Genomic DNA, 19,966 nt, shown 5'->3' with positions numbered 1-19,966 from the left:
ACAACTGGTGTGAAAAGTGGGATTTCGTTCACAGCGTGGCGGAAGAAAGAGGTTTAAAAAAAAAGTGCACTGGGGTTTTGGATTTTTTTTTGTTTTGTTTTGTTTGTTTGCTTTGTACCACAATGGAGGAAGTGGTAAGAGCTCTGGTACAAGCCACGGCAGCCCAGCAGGAGGCCACCTGGGTTCAGGCAATGGCGCAACAGGAGTCTATGTAGCTACAGCAGGAAACCAATCAATTATTGATGAGCCAGGCAACCCAAGATCGTGCCCTGTTGAGAGAGGTGGTGGACCAGCTGAAGATCCTCACCACCCAGGCCCAGGGATCCAGTGGGACGCGAACCCTGAGGGCCACTGGTTGTCTTCGAAAGATGACGTCAAGAGATGACATAGAGGCATATCTCCTCTCATTGAAAAGGACTCCTCAGCATGAGGTGCGGCCCCAGGAGCAGTGGGCCAGCATTCTCACCCCTTTTTTATGGGGAGAGGCCCAGAAGGCCTACTTTGACTTGCCTGCCACAGATGCCACTGACTATACCCGTCTGAAGTCACAGATCCTAGCACGATCAGGGGTGACAGCAGCGGTAAGGGCCCAGAGGTTCCATGAGTGGAAATACCAGGAGAACAAACCCCCAAGGTCCCAGCTATTCGACCTCATACATCTCGCACGGAAGTGGTTACAGCCCGAGGTGTGCAGCCCAGAGGAGATTTTGGAGACCCTGGTCATGGACCATTACATGCAGGGACTGCCGCCAGATGTCCACAAATGGGTAGGCCAGAACGATCCGTCCACGTACGACGAGATGATCACGCTGGTAAAAAGATGGATGACAGCCAGAGAACTGACCCGACTACCCAAGGAAAGCAAGCACCCAACCCCAACCCTGGAAGGTTGGGCAGCCAAACCCCAGGGAGTCCTAGGTGGAAGAAGTTGGGGGCTGAAAACCAGCGGGGACACCAGAAGGAAGGCATTGGCCTGAGTGGGGGGAACCCCGGGACTAAACCCCCTAACCCCCAGGATAGGGGAGTGATTAGAAGCAATTATAGATGTTATGCATGTGGGGAGTGGGGACACATAGCAGCACAGTGTCCCAGCACCGAGGAGCCTATGCAATGTAACTGGGGGATTGGGAGGTCCCATGCTCCCTTATCCACCTTGTGGGGGTCTCATTAGCACCGCATAATTACACCAGGCCAGTGAGGATAAATGGAGCAGAGACTACAGCGCTTGTGGACTCTCGGAGTGGTATCACCCTCATGTCAGGTAAGCTGGTAAAAAGTAGTCAGCTGCTACAAGCCAAACGTGTAGCAGTGACGTGCGTACATGGGGCCGTGAGCCATTACCTCACAATCCTGGTGGAGATAGAGGTTCAGGGGAATCCCATTGAGGTGACTGTGGGAGTAGTTCCTAAACTCCCATATCCTGTAGTCATTGGGAGGGACTATCCAGGGTTTGATAATTTGCTCCCCCCGGAGAGGCTGGAGGGAGGTGGGGATACGGAGGACAGCGACTCATCACCGGGGGAATGTCAACCCCTGATGTTGGCTGAGATTTCTCAGGATCTGTTCTCAGCCCCGCAAAAGACCCGGAAGACAAAAAAAGAGAGGAAGGCCGTGAGAGCCTTGGAAACCCGGATCCTGACCCAGGGCCAGAAGACCTCCCAAGTAGGCAGATGGGTGTGAGCAGCCAACAGAGAAACTTCCACCACGGAAGGTGAGCCAGAGGCTGCCCCCATCCATGAGGCAGTGAGCCGTTGGAAGAAGCAGAAGCCAGCCCCTGGGAGCTTGGGCAGATTAGTCCTGGGAGAGAGACTTTTCGGCGGGACCAGGTGGAGGACCTCAGATATGATAACTCCAGGAAAGAGATGGCCGAGATTGATGGGATACCTGTGGATGGGAAGGTCTGGGGTCCTGTACCTTACTTATAGTGAAGAAAGATCTCCTGTACCGCCGTGGTGCAAATGCGGGAGCAAGAGATATAACAACTTCTGGTGCCACGAAAACATCAAAAAGCCATATTGAGTCTTGCCCACAATCATCTGTTTGGAAGACACCTAGGGATAGAGAAAACCCAGGCACGGATCCTGCGGAGGTTCTTCTGCCCAGGAGTACATGAAGATGTCTGATTATACTGCACTGCTTGTCCAGAGTGTCAGTTATATAGCCCTCGCCCGCACTTGCGGGCTCCTTTGATACCTCTTCCAATAATCGAGGTTCCTTTTGAATGGATAGCCATGGATCTGGTAGGGGCCCTAGAGAGGACAGATCGGGGCCACCAACATGTGCTTGTTGTACTGGACTATGCAGCCTGGTACCCGGAAGCTGTTCCCCTCCGCAACACAGTTTCCAAGATAATAGCTAAGGAGCTAGTACAGATATTTGCCCGGGTTGGGCTACCCAAGGAGATATTAACTGATCAAGGGACACCTTTCGTTTCCAAGTTGATGAAAGATCTCTGTTCGTTGCTCCATGTCCAAGCCCTACAGACCTCTGTATACCACTCGCAAACAGATGGCCTTCTGGAAAGGCTCAGTGGGACCCTCAAGACCATGATCAGGAAAGTGGTGAGCCAGGATGGGAAAGATTGGGATACCCTGTTGCCTTACCTCATGTTTGCCATCCGGGAGGTCTGCAAGCCTTCATGGGTTTCTCTCCATTCGAACTACTATACGGGCGCCAGCCCTGGGGCATATTGGATATAGCCAGAGAAGCCTGGGAAGAGGAGCCAAATCCCGGAAGGAACAGAGTCGAGCATGTACTGCAGATGAGAGATCGGATAGCCCGAGTTATGCCCATTGTACGGGAACAGTTGGAGAGAGCACAGGAGACCCAACCAACCCATTATAACTACCAAACGAAGCTTCGACGGTTCCAACCAAGGGATCTGGTGATGGTACTGGTGTCCACAGCAGAAAGTAAACAGTTGGCCCAGTGGCAGGGACCCTACAACGTAATCGAAGCCGTGGGAGAAGTGAACTGTAAGGTGTGGCAGCCAGGCTGCCTTAAATCGGAGCAAATTTACCACATCAATCTTCTAAAACCTTGGCACGATCGAGAGGCATGCTTAGTCACGCAGGAAACCCTCCCCCAGGAGGATAACTTACATGAGCAAGTGAGGATATCAGCTTCTTGCGCCTCTTGCTCCCAGCTCCTCACACGCACACCACAAACTGAAGTGAGCTCCTTTTTTAAAAACCCAGGTGCCCTGATTAGCCTGCCTGTCTTAATTGATTCTGGCAGCTTCTTGATTGGCTGCAGGTGTTCTAATCAGCCTGTCTGCGTTAATTGTTTCCAGAAAGTTCCTGATTGTTCTGGAATCTTCTCTGTTACCTTACCAGGGAAAAGGGACCTACTTAACCTGTGGCTAATATATCTACCTTCTAGCACTCTCTTGTAGCCATCTTGCCTGACCCTGTCACATTAGCTACTAACCGGCAGCAGTCAAGGGTGATAAGTTTCCAGATGGCGATGGCTATATTCTCCAGGCTGAGAGGAGGTTTCAGGCTTGTGTTCTGCTGCTGCAGCAGCTCCAGGTGAGCTCTGCACAGGCCTTTGGGAAAGTCGCCTTCCTCAGCCTGAACATCAGCTGGTGCTGGTCGGCTAAGTGCCATGCTCCACTGAATAAAGCTACTCCAGGAAAACGTCATGCAGAAGTAACTGCTTGATCTCTTCCCAACGGCATCACTGTGGCTATCTTCCAAGTCACTCATAGCCATCCATCTGCATGATACATGTGGAGCAGCCTATTCGTATTAATGACGGTCAGGACTGCGGTGCTCAGCAATCTTCCCTCCCTGGTGCCTGACACGTTTGAAAATGATCCTGCTTTGGTCAAACCAGATGAATTATGGGAGTGTGTTAGTTTGATTCCAGAATTCCAGTGGGCATCCCACAATGTGCCACAAAAAAAAAATCATCCCAGGATGTATTGAGCCTAGTGGCAGAACATTACACCATGCCCCAACCTCTGCCCCAAATGATGTACAGTTTTTTGAAAAAGTGAAGAGCAGTGTGGATGCAATGAATCACAGAAGAGAACTATCTTAAGATGGCATGAACAAAGGGGTGTGGATGCACTTCTTTGGGATAGTTAAACCTGGATAATTATTGTGGAAAAACATATGCTGAAAAAACTTGCCTATGTAGAGAAGCCCTAAATGCTTGAAACAAACCCGTTCAATGATGATTCCCCATGTACAGTTGCATTTTAAGAACTGAAAAAGATCTTGGTGGAGCTCGAAAGCATTTCTCTTTCACCAGCAGAAGTTGATCTAATAAAAGATATTACCTCACCCACTGGGGGGCTCATATCCCGGGGCCATCATGGTTACAAGAACACTGCTAACATTTTGAGACCTATTATTCAGTTTTTAATCAATTTAATGTGTGCCATGTTAATTTTATATTGTTCTCATGTTTTAATCAAAATGTCATGGGGGAACCGAGTCAAACACTTTACAGAAGACTAAGCATATTAAGTCAACAATGATACCTTTATCAATCAAACTTGTAATTTCATCAAAAAAAGATATCAAGTCAGTTTGAAATTATCTATTTTCCATGAACCTGTATTGATTTGCAGTAATGACATTACCCTCCTTTTGTTCTTTATTAATTGATTAATGTATCAGCCACTCCATTATCTTGCTCAGAATTGATATCAGGCTGACAGACCTATAATTACATGGGTCATCCCGTTTACCTGTCTTAAAAATTGGCTCAGCATTAGCTTTCTTCCAGTCTTCTGGAACTTCCCCAGTGCTCCAGGTCTTATTTAAAATCAATGTTAACGGTCACTGCATCCCAGGACAGAGTACCCCATCCTGTAAGTATGGCCTACATTCTTTGTTTCTAGATGTATACATTTACATTTAACTGTATTAAAAAGCATATTGTTTGCTTTGGCCGATTTTACCAGGTGATCCAGAATCAGCAAAGTTTCCACTTAGTTGTTTACCACTCCCCCAATTTTTGGGTCATCTGCAAACTTTATTAGTGATGATTTTATGTTTTCTTCCAGGTCATTGATAAAAATTTTAAATAGTGTAGGGACAAGAACCAATCCCTGTGGGACCCCACTGGATACACACCCACTCAAGGATGATTCCCCGTTTACAATTACATTTTGAGACCTATCAATTAGCCAATTCGTAATCCATTTAATGTGTGCCATGTTAATTTATATTGTTCTAATCAAAATGTCAGGGGTACCAAGTCAAACACCTTATAGAAGTCTAAAAGATCTCCTCATCCAGCTCTTTTAAAACTTTTGGATGCAAATTATTTGGACCCGGTGATTTAAAAATGTCTAACTTTGGTAGCTCCTGTTTAACATTCTCCAGAGATACTACTGGAATGGAATGATGAGAATATATCATCTGTTTTTTCCCCAAATCAGAACAGAAATATTTATTGAACACTTCTGTCTTTTCTGCATTATTATTGATAATGTTACCTTTTCCATCTAGTAATGGACCAATACCATTGTCAGGATTCTTTTTGTTCCTAACATATTTTAAAAATTCCTTGTTAATAGTCCTTAACTCTGCTGGCCATAGATTTCTCCTTGTGTCCCTTTGCTTTCCTAATCAGTCTTTTAGCATTTTTATCTTCTGATTTTTATTCATTACTGTCAACTTCCCATTTCTTCCATTTGTCTTATAACTGTATTTTTTACAGCTGCTTTCACTTCCCCTATAAACCAAGTTGATTTTTTTAACCAGCACAGCCCTCTTTCTCAGTTGTGGGATTATGGCTTTTTGGGCATCTAGTAAGGTGTTCTTAAATGATTCCTAATTATCATTCATATTTTTCTGATTAAATTCTTCCTCCCAGGTGATTATACTCATAATTGTTTTCAGCTTTGTGAAATTGGTCCTATTAAAACACGAAGTATACCAATCTGGATTTTGTTCTGCTAATTACCAATCTACTAATTAAATTATTTGCCCCCATAACTCCGGCTGGGGGGCTGTTCCAGAGTGTCATCTCCCTCGTGGTTAGAAACCTCCTTCTAATTTCCAACCTGAATTTGTTTAGGGCCAGTTCATATCCATTTGTTCTTGTGCCAACATTCTCCTTGAGCTTAAATTGCTCTTCATCTTCCCTAGTATTTATCTCCCTAATGTATTTCTAGAGAACAATCATATCCCCTCTCAGCCTTCTTTTTGCTAGACTAAACAAACCAAGCTCTTCCAGTCTCCTCTCGTAAGATAGGCCCACCATTCCTCTTATCAACCTAATAGCTCTTCTCTGCACCTTTTCCAGTTTAAATGAATCTTTCTTGAACATGAGTGACCAGAATTGTACACAGTATTCCAATTGAGGTCTTACCAATGCCAATAATACATCTACTAAAAATGCCTTGCCTTATACGTCCGAGGATTGCATTTGCTTTTTTCACAGTCATATCATTTTGGTGGATCCTAGTCATCCAGTGATCGACCCACACACCCAGGGTCTCTCTCCATCTCTGTCGCTTCCAACTGATGAGCCCTCAGCTTCTCAAAGAAGTTTTATTCAACTCTCCTCCTCATACTATGATAGTTACATCTGAAGTTTCCAGATGGGTACCATCTCGGCATTTTTTTCATTCAAGGTCTTAGGAATGTCCAAGAATGCCATTTACACATAAATGTGTTAGAACTAGGAGATTCGTCTATAACCCTCATGTTGTTCCTCCCACACGTGCAGAACTCAAGTTGCCAAGGGCAATATGTCAGCAATGTATTAAGTATACAGGAAAGACCTTATTCATCTCAGCTTTGTCATGAGGCAATAAAACTGTGGGACTGGTATATCCTACACAACATGTATCTGATTCCCTTTCATGCAGTGGGAAATCACAACTAGATTGCAGATTGGCTGAGCAGTGATTCCATGGGGCTGTATGAGTGTTCACGAAAGGATTCAATGATTCAGTACATTTTCAGCATTTGGGGGGTCCTGAACATAGATCTTTTTGCCATCAGATTGAATACCAAGCATCCAGTTTTGTTTAAGAGCAGGCTCAGTTAGTCCGTTGGTGAGAGCTGTGTTCCTCTGTGACTGATGAATGGGTGGAATGTATGTGGTTTCCCCCCCCCCCCCATGTTGAAGGATAGTATAGAGACTAAGACAGGACTTGGCCAAGATGATTATAGTTGCTCCAGTGTGGCCAAGACAGAAATGGTACACCAATTTACTTCTCTTCTCCAAAGGGAAATACAAGATGCTACTGGTGACAATGTACTTACTGTCCCAGCAGAGAGTGGGAGTCTTTCATTCAGATCTCCAATCATTGCATCTAACAGCATGGGTGATAGGACTTTTAACAGATTTATAAAAGTCTTGTTCTTTTGAGGTGCAACATCTTTTAATTGACTCTAGGAAACAGTCCACTAGAAAATGCCATGTTTTGAAATGGAAAAGATTTGTTACATGGGTGTCTGATAGGAATTTTGACCCTGTTTTGGTTCCTGTTCAGTGTATTTTACAATATTTGTTTCATTTGAAAACTATGGTTTTGTGTAACTCCTCACTTAAAGTCTATTTAGTAGCAATAGCAGTGTTTCATATACTAATTGATAGTAAATATGTTTTTCACACAACTCAGTTAAAAGGGTTTATTAAACTTGTATCTGCCAACACATAATCCATTTCCTTCATGGGACTTAAACTTAGTACACCTCTACCCTGATATAATGCAGTCTGCAGGAGCCAAAAAATCTTACTGCATTATATGTGAAACCGCGTTATATAGAACTTTCTTTGCCTCCCCCCTGCTCCTTGTCCCTTGACCGCCCGCTCCAGAGACCCCCCATCCCTAATCACCCCCAGGACCCCACTCCCTACCTAGTCCCCCTGCTCCCTGTCCCCTGACTGTCCCGACCCCTATCCACACCCCCGCCCCCTGACAGGCACTCACCGGCAGGGGCGGGAAGCGAAGCAACGTGGCCCCAGCCCGCTCCATTCCACCAGCTCCCAGCCGCGACTCTCCGCTTCCCGCTGCCGTGAGTGCGGGGAGGTTGTGGAAAGGACACCCCCGCACTCAGCTGTAGCAGGAAGCGGAGCAACGCAGCCCCAGCCTGCTCCACTGCACAAGCTCCCAGCTGTGGAGCTCTGCTTCCTGCCGCCGGTGAGTGCGGGGAGGTTGGGGAAAGGATGCCCCCCGCACTCACCGGTGGCGGGAAACGGAGCACTGCGGCTGGGAGCTGGCAGAGTGGAGCAGGCTGGGGCCAGGCTGCTCCACTTCCACCGCTGCCAGTGAGTGTGGGGGGGATCCCTTCCCCCAAGCCTCCTCCTCTGAGTGACATAGCTAGGGCCGGGGCAAGGGAAGCGGAGCAGGCTGCTCCCGACCCCCCACTAATCACCCGGGCCACTCTGGGCCTGCAGGGCCCCCAAAAGTGCCCCCTCATAACTCCTGCCTCCCAGACCCGGGGGGGTGGGGGAGGCCTGCTTTACCGCATTGTACACAAACCCATGTTATATCGGGTTGCGTTATATCGGGGTAGAGGTGTATTAACTTATGTCTCCTCCATTGAACCTCTCAAGGTGTTCTTTATTTCCACTATCCATAAAGATTACTTTTATAAAAGCAATCACAACTGCTAGAAGAGTTAATGAACTACATGCTTTGATCGCTGACCCTCCTTATACCATTTTTCATAAGAACAAGGTGGTTCTTAGACCTTATCCCAGACTTTTTTCCTGAAATAACTTCATATTTTCATATTAATCAATATTAATTTACCAGTATTCTTTTCTTGACCCCATGCATGTAAGGGTGAATCCAAACTGTAATCTTTAAATGTAAAATAATTTTATCGTATTATCTGGACAGGACTGAGGACTTTAGGATCTCTCCCAAATTCTTTATTTCTTTTGCCGGATATAGTAAGAGTCAAGCAATTTCTGCCCAGTCCTTATTTAGGTGGCTAGACAGTGTATAGAGGAGAGTTATAAGATTTCTTCCCTCTCTCCTCCTGCAGGTCTTAGTGCTCACTCTACAAGGGCAGGTGCTGCATCTGTAGCTTGCTCTAGGCATGTTCCTGTTATTGAAATATGTAAAGTTGCCACTTGGGGTTCAGTTCACACTTTCACTAAACACAGTGTTAGGTTTGGCAGCCAGATCTGATGTACAATTTGGCAGAGTGATACTTTATTCCTTGCTTATTTAGGACTCTCTCTCTCCATCCATTCTTGGAATACTGCTTGCCAAACTATACCAAGATTGGAATATGCAGAGGACACGCAAAGTAGAAATTAAGGTTACTTACATGTAACTGGAATTCTTCAAGATGGACTCTGCATATTCAACAAAAAGAACGAGGAGTACTTGTGGCGCCTTAGAGACTAACAAATTTATTTGGGCATAAGCTTTCATGGGCTAAAACCCACTTCATCAGATGCATGGAGTGGAAAATACAGTAGGAAGATAGATAGATAGATAGATAGATAGATAGATATACAGAGAACATGAAAAGATGGGGGTTGCCATACCAACTCTATCGAGACAAATCAATTAAGGTGGGCTATTATCAGCAGGAGAAAAAAAACTTTTGTAGTGATAATCAGGATGGCCCATTTCAAACAGTTGACAAGAAGGTGTGAGTAACAGTAGGGGGAAAAATTATGACACTTTTATTATGGATGCTTCAGGGACAAGTTGGGGTGCCCACCTGAAGCATGTGTAGATACAAGGGACATGTTCTCAGTCAACTTAAAACTACACATGAACGTCCTGGAGCTGAGAGCCATCAGACCAGCCTGCATAATGTTCTTTCTTGTTCTGCAGAATTCCACAATGCAAATCTTAATGGACAACACCTCCACAGTGCACTGTATACACAAATAAGGAGGCAGTAGACCACTGCCTATTGTGCTGACTAATATTTTCTCATTATTTTCTTGTACTCTCCTGTCAGTCTGTATCCATGTGTTGTCTCTTGTTTTATACTGAGATAGCAGGCATTTGCATGGCACTTTTGTAGTCAGCATTGCAAGGTATTTACATGCCAGATATGCTAAACATTTGTATGCCCCTTCATGCTTCAGCCACCATTCCAGAGGACATGCTTCCATGCTGATGATACGCGTTAAAAAAACAATGTGTTAATTAAATTTGTGACTGAACTCCTTGGGGGAGAATTGTATGTCTCCTGTTCTGTTTTACCCTCATTCTGCCCTATATTTTATGTTATAGCAGTCTCGGGTGATGACCCAGCACATGTTGTTCATTTTAAGAACACTTTCACTGCAGATATCACTAAACGCAAAGACGGTACCAATGTGAGATTTCTAAAGATAGCTACAGCACTTGACCGAAGGTTTAAGAATCTTAAGTGCCTTCCAAAATCTGAGAGGGACAAGGTGTAGAGCACGCTTTCAGAGTCTTAAAAGAGCAACACTCCGTTGCGGAAACTATAGAACCTGAACCACCGAAAAGAAAATCAACCTTGTGCTGGGGGCATCTGACTCAGATTATGAAAAAGAACATGCATCGGTCCGCACTGGTTTGGATTGTTATCAAGCAGAACTTGTCATCAGCCTGGACGCATGTCCTCTGGAATAGTGGAAGAAGCATGAAGAGACATATGAATCTTCAGCACATCTGGCACGTAAATATGTTGTGACACCAGCTGCAACAGTGCCATATGAATGCCTGTTCTCACTTTCAGGTGACATTGTGATCAAGAAGCAGGCAGCATTATCTCCTTCAAATGTAAACAAACTTGTTTGTCTGAGCAATTAGTTGAACAAGAAATAGGACTAAGTGGACTTGTAGGCGCTAAAGTTTTACATTGTTTTATTTTTGAATGCAGTTATTTATTGTACATAATTCCACATTTGTAAGTTCAACTTCCATGATAACTACAGTACTTGTATTAGGTGAATTGAAAAATACTATTTCTTTTGTTTTTTACAGTGCAAATATTTGTAATAAAAAATAAATATAAAGTGAGCACTGTACACTCTGTGTTGTAATTTAAATCAATATATTTGAAAATGTAAAAAAATCAACAAATATTTAAATAAATGGTATGCTGTTATTGTTTAACAGTGTGATTAATTGCGATTAATTTTTTTAATTGCTTGACAGTCCTAGTATTTAACTTTCTCAAGATTCACCTCGCAGAGAATTATAGATGATAATTTTCTAACACATAAGGTATTGCACCCGACATGGGGTAACTCTGTTTTGGATCAAAAAGCCCATCGTGGTTCAGGGGTGTAGTGAAGGCAGAAATAAGATATGAAAAAGCAATATATAACAAATGGAAAAAAGGAGATGTGAATAGCTATCAATATAAACTAGAAGTTATGAAGTATAGTAAATTGATAAGGGAAGCAAAAGAGGTCAGCAGAAAATCCATGCCTGGCAAGGCTAAGAGCAATAAGAAGTTTTTAAAGTATTTTAGGAAAGCAAATCCTAGCAATTGTGTAGCCCCATTACTAAATGGAGATGGTAAAATTGTTAATACTGATGTAGAAATGGCAGGAGTGTTCAATAAATATGTCTTTTTTGTATTTGGAAAGAAGCAGGATAATGTGTTTGTATGCCTTGAGGATGATGAAATATTTTCCAGTCCATTAATAATTGGAGAGGATGTTAATCTCTACTAGGGATAAACATTCTTAAATCTGCAGGCCTGGATAACTTGCATCCAAGAGCCCTAAAAAAGCTGACTGAGTAGATCTCTGCTCCATTGATGCTAGTTTTTAATAAATCTTGGAACACCAGGGAAATTGTGGAAGACTGGAGTTGCTAATATTGTGCCAATAATCAAAAAGGGCAAGCTGGATGATCCAGATAACTATAGGACAGTTGGCCTACATCAATCCCAGGGAGAATAATGGAAAAGCTGGTAGGGGTTCAATTAATAAAGAATAAAAGGATAGGAATATAATTATTTCCATAAATGTAATACACTTAGACTTTTGTAACTGTTTGACTTAATATTGCATGACATTATGATTAAAAATTAGCACTATACAGTATCACTAAAGCACTCTCTATTGATTAAGCACTGGCTAACTGACAGATCTTAAAAAGTAGTTCTCAGTGGAGAATCAATAGGGAGCAGTCTCTTTCATTAGTACTCAACCAGCCTACATCCAATACAGCAGGCCTAGGACCAATCCCTGCAGAACCCACTGGTGGCATAGTGCGTTTACTCTTGGGGCATTTTCATTGACAATGAGAGCAGTGCAGTGTGGGTAGCTATCTCACAGTGCAGCTCTCCCCATTCTGCCGCTAGGTCTTGTGGCAAAGCGAAGCGGATTGCAGCACATTATGGGTCTGGACTCAATGCCCTGTGATACACTGCTTTCTGTCCCAGCATTCCATCTTCAGTTTGTGGCATTTTTCAACGTCCGTTGTTTTCTGCTCGCTCCGCCACATCTCTCTGCAGGAATGGATCCCACAGTGATCTCCACTGCTCTGCTAGCTATTACTAGAACATTGCGAATGGCAGTGGAGTTATTCTTGAAGTTACGAAGGCAACGGCAGTCACAGTTGCCTAACGTGGTGTCTGACACAGAAAGCAGTAACATTAGATTGCTTTTGGCATTCACGGAGGAGCTGAACACGGTGGAACGTCGCTTTTGGACTCGGGAAACTAGGACAGAGTGGTGGGATCGCGTCGTTATGCAGGTCTGGGATGATGAGCAATGGCTGCAGAACTTTTGGATGCAGAAAGCCACCTTCCTGGAACTGAATGCTAAGCTCACCCCAGCGCTGCGACGCAAGGACACCCAAATAAGACCTGTCCTCTTGGTGGAGAAGTGCATGGTGATCGCTACCAGTCGGTCGCGAATCAGTTTGGAGTGGGGGCTTTGTTTTTGGGCTTTGTTAACGCAAGTGTGCAAGGTCATTAATCACATCTATGACATTATTGACATGAACTGTGACAATATAGATCATTGTTGCAACCAAGGTCCTACAGTTGCACCAAATCTTGTACAAAGGAGGTCAAGTAAGGTGTCTATGGAAAGGTTGTAATTTGCTGGTTATGATTATGCTGTCTATATGTGTGTATCATTTTTGTATTTGAAGTTATGAATATTGGCTATGTACTTGTATCTCAATGTGTTTGATTCTAAGTAGCACCAGTGAAGCATTTGGTCAGCTTCTTGAGAAAGGACTATTCTGAGTAAGTGCCCAATCAAGAAACACTTAACTGACAATGGACTTTGGGAGATGCCAGTCCGCATCTGGGCTCTCCTGGGAACATTCAAACTAACATATAAACAATGGCATCGGCCTGCAAAAAGCTGAATAATTCATGGACATGTGACTTGCCCAGCTACAAATTCCACCTTGTTGCTGTGGGGTTTCCGCCAACAAGAAAGAGAATATAAAAGGCCCTGGAAGCCTCTCCTTTTTGTTTTCAGCTGGCTCAAGAGATGGCCTCCCCACCCCAAAGAGATGCCTGAAAGAAACTGGAACAAAGGACAGTAACTATGGGGGTGTGAGTGATTGCTGGCCCCAGGCCATAAACTACAATGTTGGTGTGAAAAGGATTGGGCCCAGACTAGGAAGGAGTCCACTTTGTGAAAGAAGCTTATTGGAACATCTCTGAGGGTGAGATTTACCTGTATTCAGTTTCCTACGGTATTAGGCTGAGACTTGCATGTTTTGTTTTATTTTGCTTGGTCACTTACTTTGTTCTCTCTGTTATTAGTTGGAACCACATAAATCCTACTTTTTATACTTAATAAAATCACTTGTGCTTATTAATTAACCCAGAGTAAGTAATTAATACCTGGGGGAGCAAACAGCTGTGCATATCTCTCTATCAGTGTTTTAGAGGGCGGACAATTTATGAGTTTACCCGGTATAAGCTTTATACAGAGTAAAATGGATTTATTTGGGGTTTAGGCTCCCAGAAAGACTGAATACTGGGTGCTGGGAAAGTCCCTGTTAAATGAGAAGCCCCTGGGCTAAGTGAATCTTAGTTTCTGTGCACTGCAGGGGGGCGTGACCCAACCTCTTGGTCTGTGCTGTAGCTGACTGGAGTGTCTAACTCAGCAAGACGGGAGTGGAGGGAAACCTTCTCTGGCAGGGGGTTTGCTCTCAGTGGTGTCCCAGCACATCTAGTGACAGTCTTAAGGGAGTTTCTGTGACCAAACCCGTCACAGCATTCTGCTGTGAAAGACCAGAACTCTTGGCAACGTGCGTGACATTGTGGATGGCTTTGCAGACATGGGTATCCCTAACTGCGGAGGGGCAATAGATGACACACATATTCCAGTTTTAGCACTGGACCACCTTACGACGGAGTACATCAATTGGAAGGGTACTTCTCCATGGTTTTGCAGGCTCTTGTGGATCACCATGGACCTTTCACTGACATAAACATGGGATGGTCTGGAAAAGTGCATGAAACACGTATCTTTAGGAACACTGGCCTGTACAGGAAGCTGCAAGCAGGGACTTTCTTTCAAGACCAGAAGATCACCCTAGGGGATGTTGAAATGCCCATAGTGATCCTGGAAGACCCAGCATACCGCTTAATGCCATGACTGAGTAGGTGCAGGATGACCATGGAATGTGAGTTTGGCCAATTAAAGGCGCACTGGTGATGCCTCTATGGAAGTTTAGACCTTAATGAGGAAAATATTCCCATGGTCATAACTGTGTGTTGCATGCTGCATAATAAGGGAAGGGTGAAAAGTTTACTCAGGGGTGGACTACCGAGGCACAGCTCCTGGCTGCTGATTTTGAACAGCCAGATACCAGGGCTATTTGAGGGGGTGCAATAAGAATCAGGGATGCCTTGAGGCAACATTTTGAAGATGAAAATCAGTAATGTTTGTTGCTATGCTTGGGACTGCAATGGTTAATTACATTTGGTAGGCTCGGAAGCAGTTGTGATTATTAAGGCCTCAGATTCAATGTAAGGAACTGATAAAAGTGCCTGTTGATTTGCAGGTGCCATCGCGAAATTGGAAAGGAATGCGTGGGTGGAGTTTGGGGAGGGCCTGGGAAAGAGCTCTGACTGTGCTGAAGGGGAGGGCGGGCATGCATCTTCTCAGTCTGGAACTTTACGAGGGACTGCAGCATGTCAGTTTGCAGCTGCAAAACTTTTATCAGCCTCTCCGTGGTGTCCCTATTGTATGCATCATTTTCTTTTCTTTCCTGCTTGTCGCTTTCCCTCCACTGCTTGAGTTCAGTCTTTTCTGCCTCTGACTGCTGTAGCACCTCCCAGAACATATCTTCCTTGCTCGTCTCAGACATTTTCTTATCCTGCGCAGATGCTCTGCTGCTTGTGTGAAGAGGGGAGCCTTTCAAGGTCATATCTGGAGAGGCACAAGTAACAATAAACAGTAGCACTATTGTTAACAACATGCAGAGCATTGAAACATTGCATTAAAATACACCACTGGTAACATACCTATCACTTTCTAGGTGACCCTATTCAAGCACACATGCTGGTGAACACCCCAAACATGGTGAGTGCACCTAGGGGCAGGGTCATTGTTCATTGCAGAAATAAAATCTGAAAGGGTCACGAGACACTTATGGGGGGCAACAGTCTAAACTTTCTCACCATTTTCCACAAGCAGGGCTCATTATGGAAGATATCTCACTCCTGAGGGGGAGCAAGGAAGCAAGAGTGCATCTGCTACACGCTTGGGGCTTCCACCCCAGTCCCTATGCTGCTCGCCTGTGTGCAGCTTTGGTCCCTGCCCAAGTAATAGCAGAGTGGCGTGGGAAAGTGTCTCTCAATTTGGGGAAGGAACAAAGCTGCTCTGCCAAAGAACCTCTGGCAGAAGATTGCCGAGAACCTCCAGGAAAATTTCCTAGAAATCTCTCTGGAGGATTCCCGTGAAATCTCGGAGTGCATAAACTCCCTGTTTCACCGTACAGCCTAGCTGCACGGGGAAATGCCCAGCACACAGAAACACAGTCAGCCTTGTACATTTCTCTGCCCTCAACCTGCTTCAGAACTTCACAAAGCAAAACCACTTACCAGGGGTCTCCGCTCTTGCTTCTGGCTCATCAGAGAGCGACTGCCGAGACTGGCTAGGCACATCCAGAGTGGAGAACGGCTCCTGACTGGACGCAACACCGGGCAACCCCGGCATGGGCTCCACATCTTCTTCTGCCTCCACCTCCTCATCCATGACTTCCTCCTCTGGGCTAGGACCACTTTCCACTGGCTCCTGACCTGCCCAAGTATCCATGGGGCTCTTGGTGGTGAAGGTGGGATAGCCGCCGAGGATAGCATCCAACTTCCTATAAAAGCGGCAGGTCTGGGGCGCAGCAAGGGAGCAACGGTTTGCCTCCCTCGCCTTCTGGTACGTGTGCCTCAGCTCCTTCACCTTCGCTCTGCACTGCAGCATGTCCCAGTCATAGCCTTTTTTGCGCAAGCTGGCCCATAGGTGTTGGAATTCCGATGGCTGGAGCTCAGCTGGGACTGGACAGCCTCCTCTCCCCAAACACTCATCAGGTCCAGCAGCTCTGCACTGCTCCAAGCGGGAGATCATTTGCTGCATGGTGTCACCATGGCTGCTGGGGAGGATGAAATGTGAGCTCTGCACACCAAGCAAACAGAAAAGGGAATTTCAAAATTCCTGGGGCTTTAAAGGGGTAGGGGCCCTGGAAGGTTGTTTATCTGGTGTCAGGGCAGCAGAGTTGAAATTGCTGACCCAGAGTGGTCAGGATGGGCATTGTGGGACACCTTCCAGAGGCCAATAACAGCACAAAAATCAAGCACGGTGTCTACACTGGCACTGTGGAGCTAAAACTTTTGCATAAAAAGCCTTATGACTCTTGTCAAGGTGGTTTTATGCACTGCAACTGAGGAGTTTCATCACAAAAAGTGGCTTTGCAGTGTGTACACCTCCGCTGTGTAGACAAGCCCTTATAGTATCTAGAGAGATAACACATATACATAAGATGTTAAGATTGAAAACATTGCCAGTCTCCTCACTCTCATGTGACTCAGACCCTCTCTCACACACATCAGGGTACGCTTGCATGTTGTTGGGCAGACAGCTGCTGTATTTTCAGTAGTTTTGATCTGTTATCACTTAAACTGTGGAATTGGGGGCACTTCAGCGCCTTTAGCTGGACACAGAAGCTTTTAACATTAGATATCCCAGTGTGTTGTGATAATAATACAAATCTTTAGACCCACATAAGAAAAGCCCAGCAGATTACATTATTTTTTGGCAACTGGCAAATTCATAAAAAATCTGGCCAGGCCAGTGAAATACCAGCCACATGATAACCCTAATAGAACAGTATCTTCAGGGTGGCACTGGGCCATGAGGTACATACATGCATGAGAGTGTGCCTGCTATCGCCCTTGGGCCCTTTAAGAATCGGAATTGCCAGGTTTTGTAGTTTCCAGACAGAGCACATGATAGTAAAGGGTCCACTGTTGAACAAAAAACCCTGAAGGAAGTCCCTCTGTAGGGACCAAACAGGAGGCCTAGGGCAGTGGCTCTTAACCTTTCCAGACTACTGTACCCCTTTCAGAAGTCTGATTTGTCTTGCATACCCCCAAGTTTCAACTCACTTAAAAACTGCTTACAAAATCAGACATCAAAATACAAAGTGACACAGCACCCTAGTACTGAAAAATTGCTGACTTTCTCATTTTTACCATAGAATCATAAAATAAATCAATTGGAATATTAATATTGTACTTACATTTCAGTATATAGAACAGTACAAACAAGTCACTATCTGTATAAAGTTTTTGTTTGTACTGACTTCCCTGGTGCTCTTTATGTAGCCTGTTGTGAAACTAGGCAAATATCTAGATGAGTTGATGTACCCCCTGGAAGACCTCAGCGTACCCCCAGGGATACGTGTACCCCTGGTTGAGAACCACTGGTCTAGGGGATAGCCAGGAATAGCTACCTAAAGGGAGGGGCATATCCACTCTTTTCCTAGCTTGTGGAAAGCAGAACAGGGTTCTGGTACTCAATGTTTTGTGTTGTTTTGAGACTTTTGTAGATTCTGTTTATTAATAAAACCAGCCCTGAGAAAAGGAATTTGGAACTAATCTTGAGAGTTTGGGCTTTATTTTGACTACCCTGGCTGGTGAATCTGCTCACTGGCTTAAAAGCCAGTTTTAAATTCCTCAAGATGACTTGTTCTGTTGCCTCATAGTGAGGCCATGACATTATCATTCACTTGCATTTCAAACTCTGGTTCCTCATCCTTTTAACCAGTCTACATGTGCAGAACTAATCTGGAGTTTTTGGAGCTCAGGAAAACTGATATCAGTAATATAGCTGTAATCAAAACAAATAAAAGGATTACTACTTTTGTGTATTGCTTTAAAACCATCTGAGAGAATAGATATAGAAATTATGCATCCAAGTTATATGTGTCTATTTAAACAATATTAAACAGCATCTAGAAATGTTTCTATTTCATTTATGGGGTTAGATAGGTTATTAACTGTAATTTATGGGGTTAGATAGGTTAGTGAAAATTGGCAGCCTTTGTATTGTGTTGAATTTGACTCCAATTTTGTTGATTTGAAAAAAATTAAGAAGCAAATAGGGCATGAAACACTTCATTTTTCCTTATTGTGGTTAGCTGTACCAAAACATTGAGGCACAGGCCATGATGTCTATGTAGACAGTGTTTATTGAGATAAAATAATTGCTTCCTTGTCTGTAGTTATGGGATACAAATCCTGCTCCTTGATTCCTGCTGATTTTTCTCTCATATTTCTTCTACTTTTTGAATATGCTGTTTCTTTTAAAAATTAAATGTGACAACAGCAAATTCCTAATTGGCTTTAGGCTCACTAGTGACATCCAGCTCAAATACAATTTCAATGGTGGTTTTTGAATGAGAAATAATTTGCAGGAAGGATTACTGTTTAACTTTACAGATTAAAAGGCCCAATCCTCCAAAATGCTGAGTGCTCTCAAATTGTATTAAATCAGTGACAGTTGAGGGATCTTACCACTTTATAGGTGAGATCCAAAGAGAGCGAAAACCATATGTGCTTGATTTGATTTTGTGGGAAGCTTTTAAGGTGCACTTTGGTCTTGTCTACACTTGCAACAGCATGTAGGCTACATGTAGCTACATGCTGCAGTGAAAAGCAGGCTGCATACATACTGTGGTGTGTAGCTGCACTCAGCAGTGAAAGTCTCTGGTAGCAGGGAAGCAATAAGGAGTTGCTGACTTTCCCCACTGCCTCCCTACTGCTGGAGCCTTTACCTGCTGCCTTCCCCCTGCCAGAGCCTTATCCACTGCTGGAACCTTTCCCCATCACTACTTCCCTACTTCCAGAGCTTTTTGCCACTACTGGAGCCTTTCACAGCACCCAGGACACTACACTCCTAAAAATAGCAGCATAGACGTGGGAAGGACTGCTTGGGCATATAGAGAGCTGTGTAGAGAATATACCCTAAGGTTATGGCATGGCCTTTTGCTGCTTAACTCTGAAGGTTTTTTGAACTATCAAGTTGTGAAGCCTATTTTTAAAAGAAATCAGTTGTTATCCTAGATATAGGCTAATATCAACTTGTTGTATGTAGCTCTTCTAAGAGGCAATTTAATGTGATGTGATTACTACCCACACTCTCTGAATATTGACGGTATCCTTTCACTGACCAACTGTTTGTTCTTTCCTTCCCCCTCTCATGCTTCACTTTACATTTGTTGCAACTCAGTGGTGTGGGTCGAAACTGGGGCTGGGCTTCTGCAGGCAGCAGCATCCTGGCTGAATTTGGTACTCTGCACATGGAATTTGTCCACCTTAGCTACCTGACTGGGGACCCTGTCTACTACAACAAGGTTAGTTTTGTGCTCAGAGTCTAATGTTATAAGAAGACTCAGAGTTGTGTACTGTGAATCTGATTAGGAATGAGAGGGCCTGATCGATTACAATCATGTTTTTTGGTAACAGACCAATTATTTCATTCTTTGCATTTATATTACCAAAATCCATAGCTCTCCAAAGCAGAAAATTATGAAGACAAGATCTTTTTTTATTTTTTGTACAGA

The 19,966-nt window shown here is 44.3% G+C and overlaps 1 protein-coding gene across 2 annotated transcripts in view; it reads left to right on the top strand.

The window, feature by feature from the left end:
- The window catches only part of MAN1A2 (mannosidase alpha class 1A member 2), a 312,951-nt gene that overhangs the window by 204,205 nt on the left and 88,780 nt on the right, over positions 1 to 19,966 (top strand). For both annotated transcript variants that reach the window (XM_048819895.2, XM_048819886.2), the window contains exon 7: positions 19,633 to 19,756. In XM_048819895.2, the coding sequence (XP_048675852.1) occupies positions 19,633 to 19,756 (124 nt within the window). The remainder of the gene's footprint in view (positions 1 to 19,632; positions 19,757 to 19,966) is intronic.

The sequence above is a fragment of the Caretta caretta genome, chromosome 1 (assembly GCF_965140235.1).
Source record: "Caretta caretta isolate rCarCar2 chromosome 1, rCarCar1.hap1, whole genome shotgun sequence".
NCBI lineage: Eukaryota > Metazoa > Chordata > Testudines > Cheloniidae > Caretta > Caretta caretta.
This window is presented reverse-complemented; position numbering and strand designations above follow the sequence as displayed.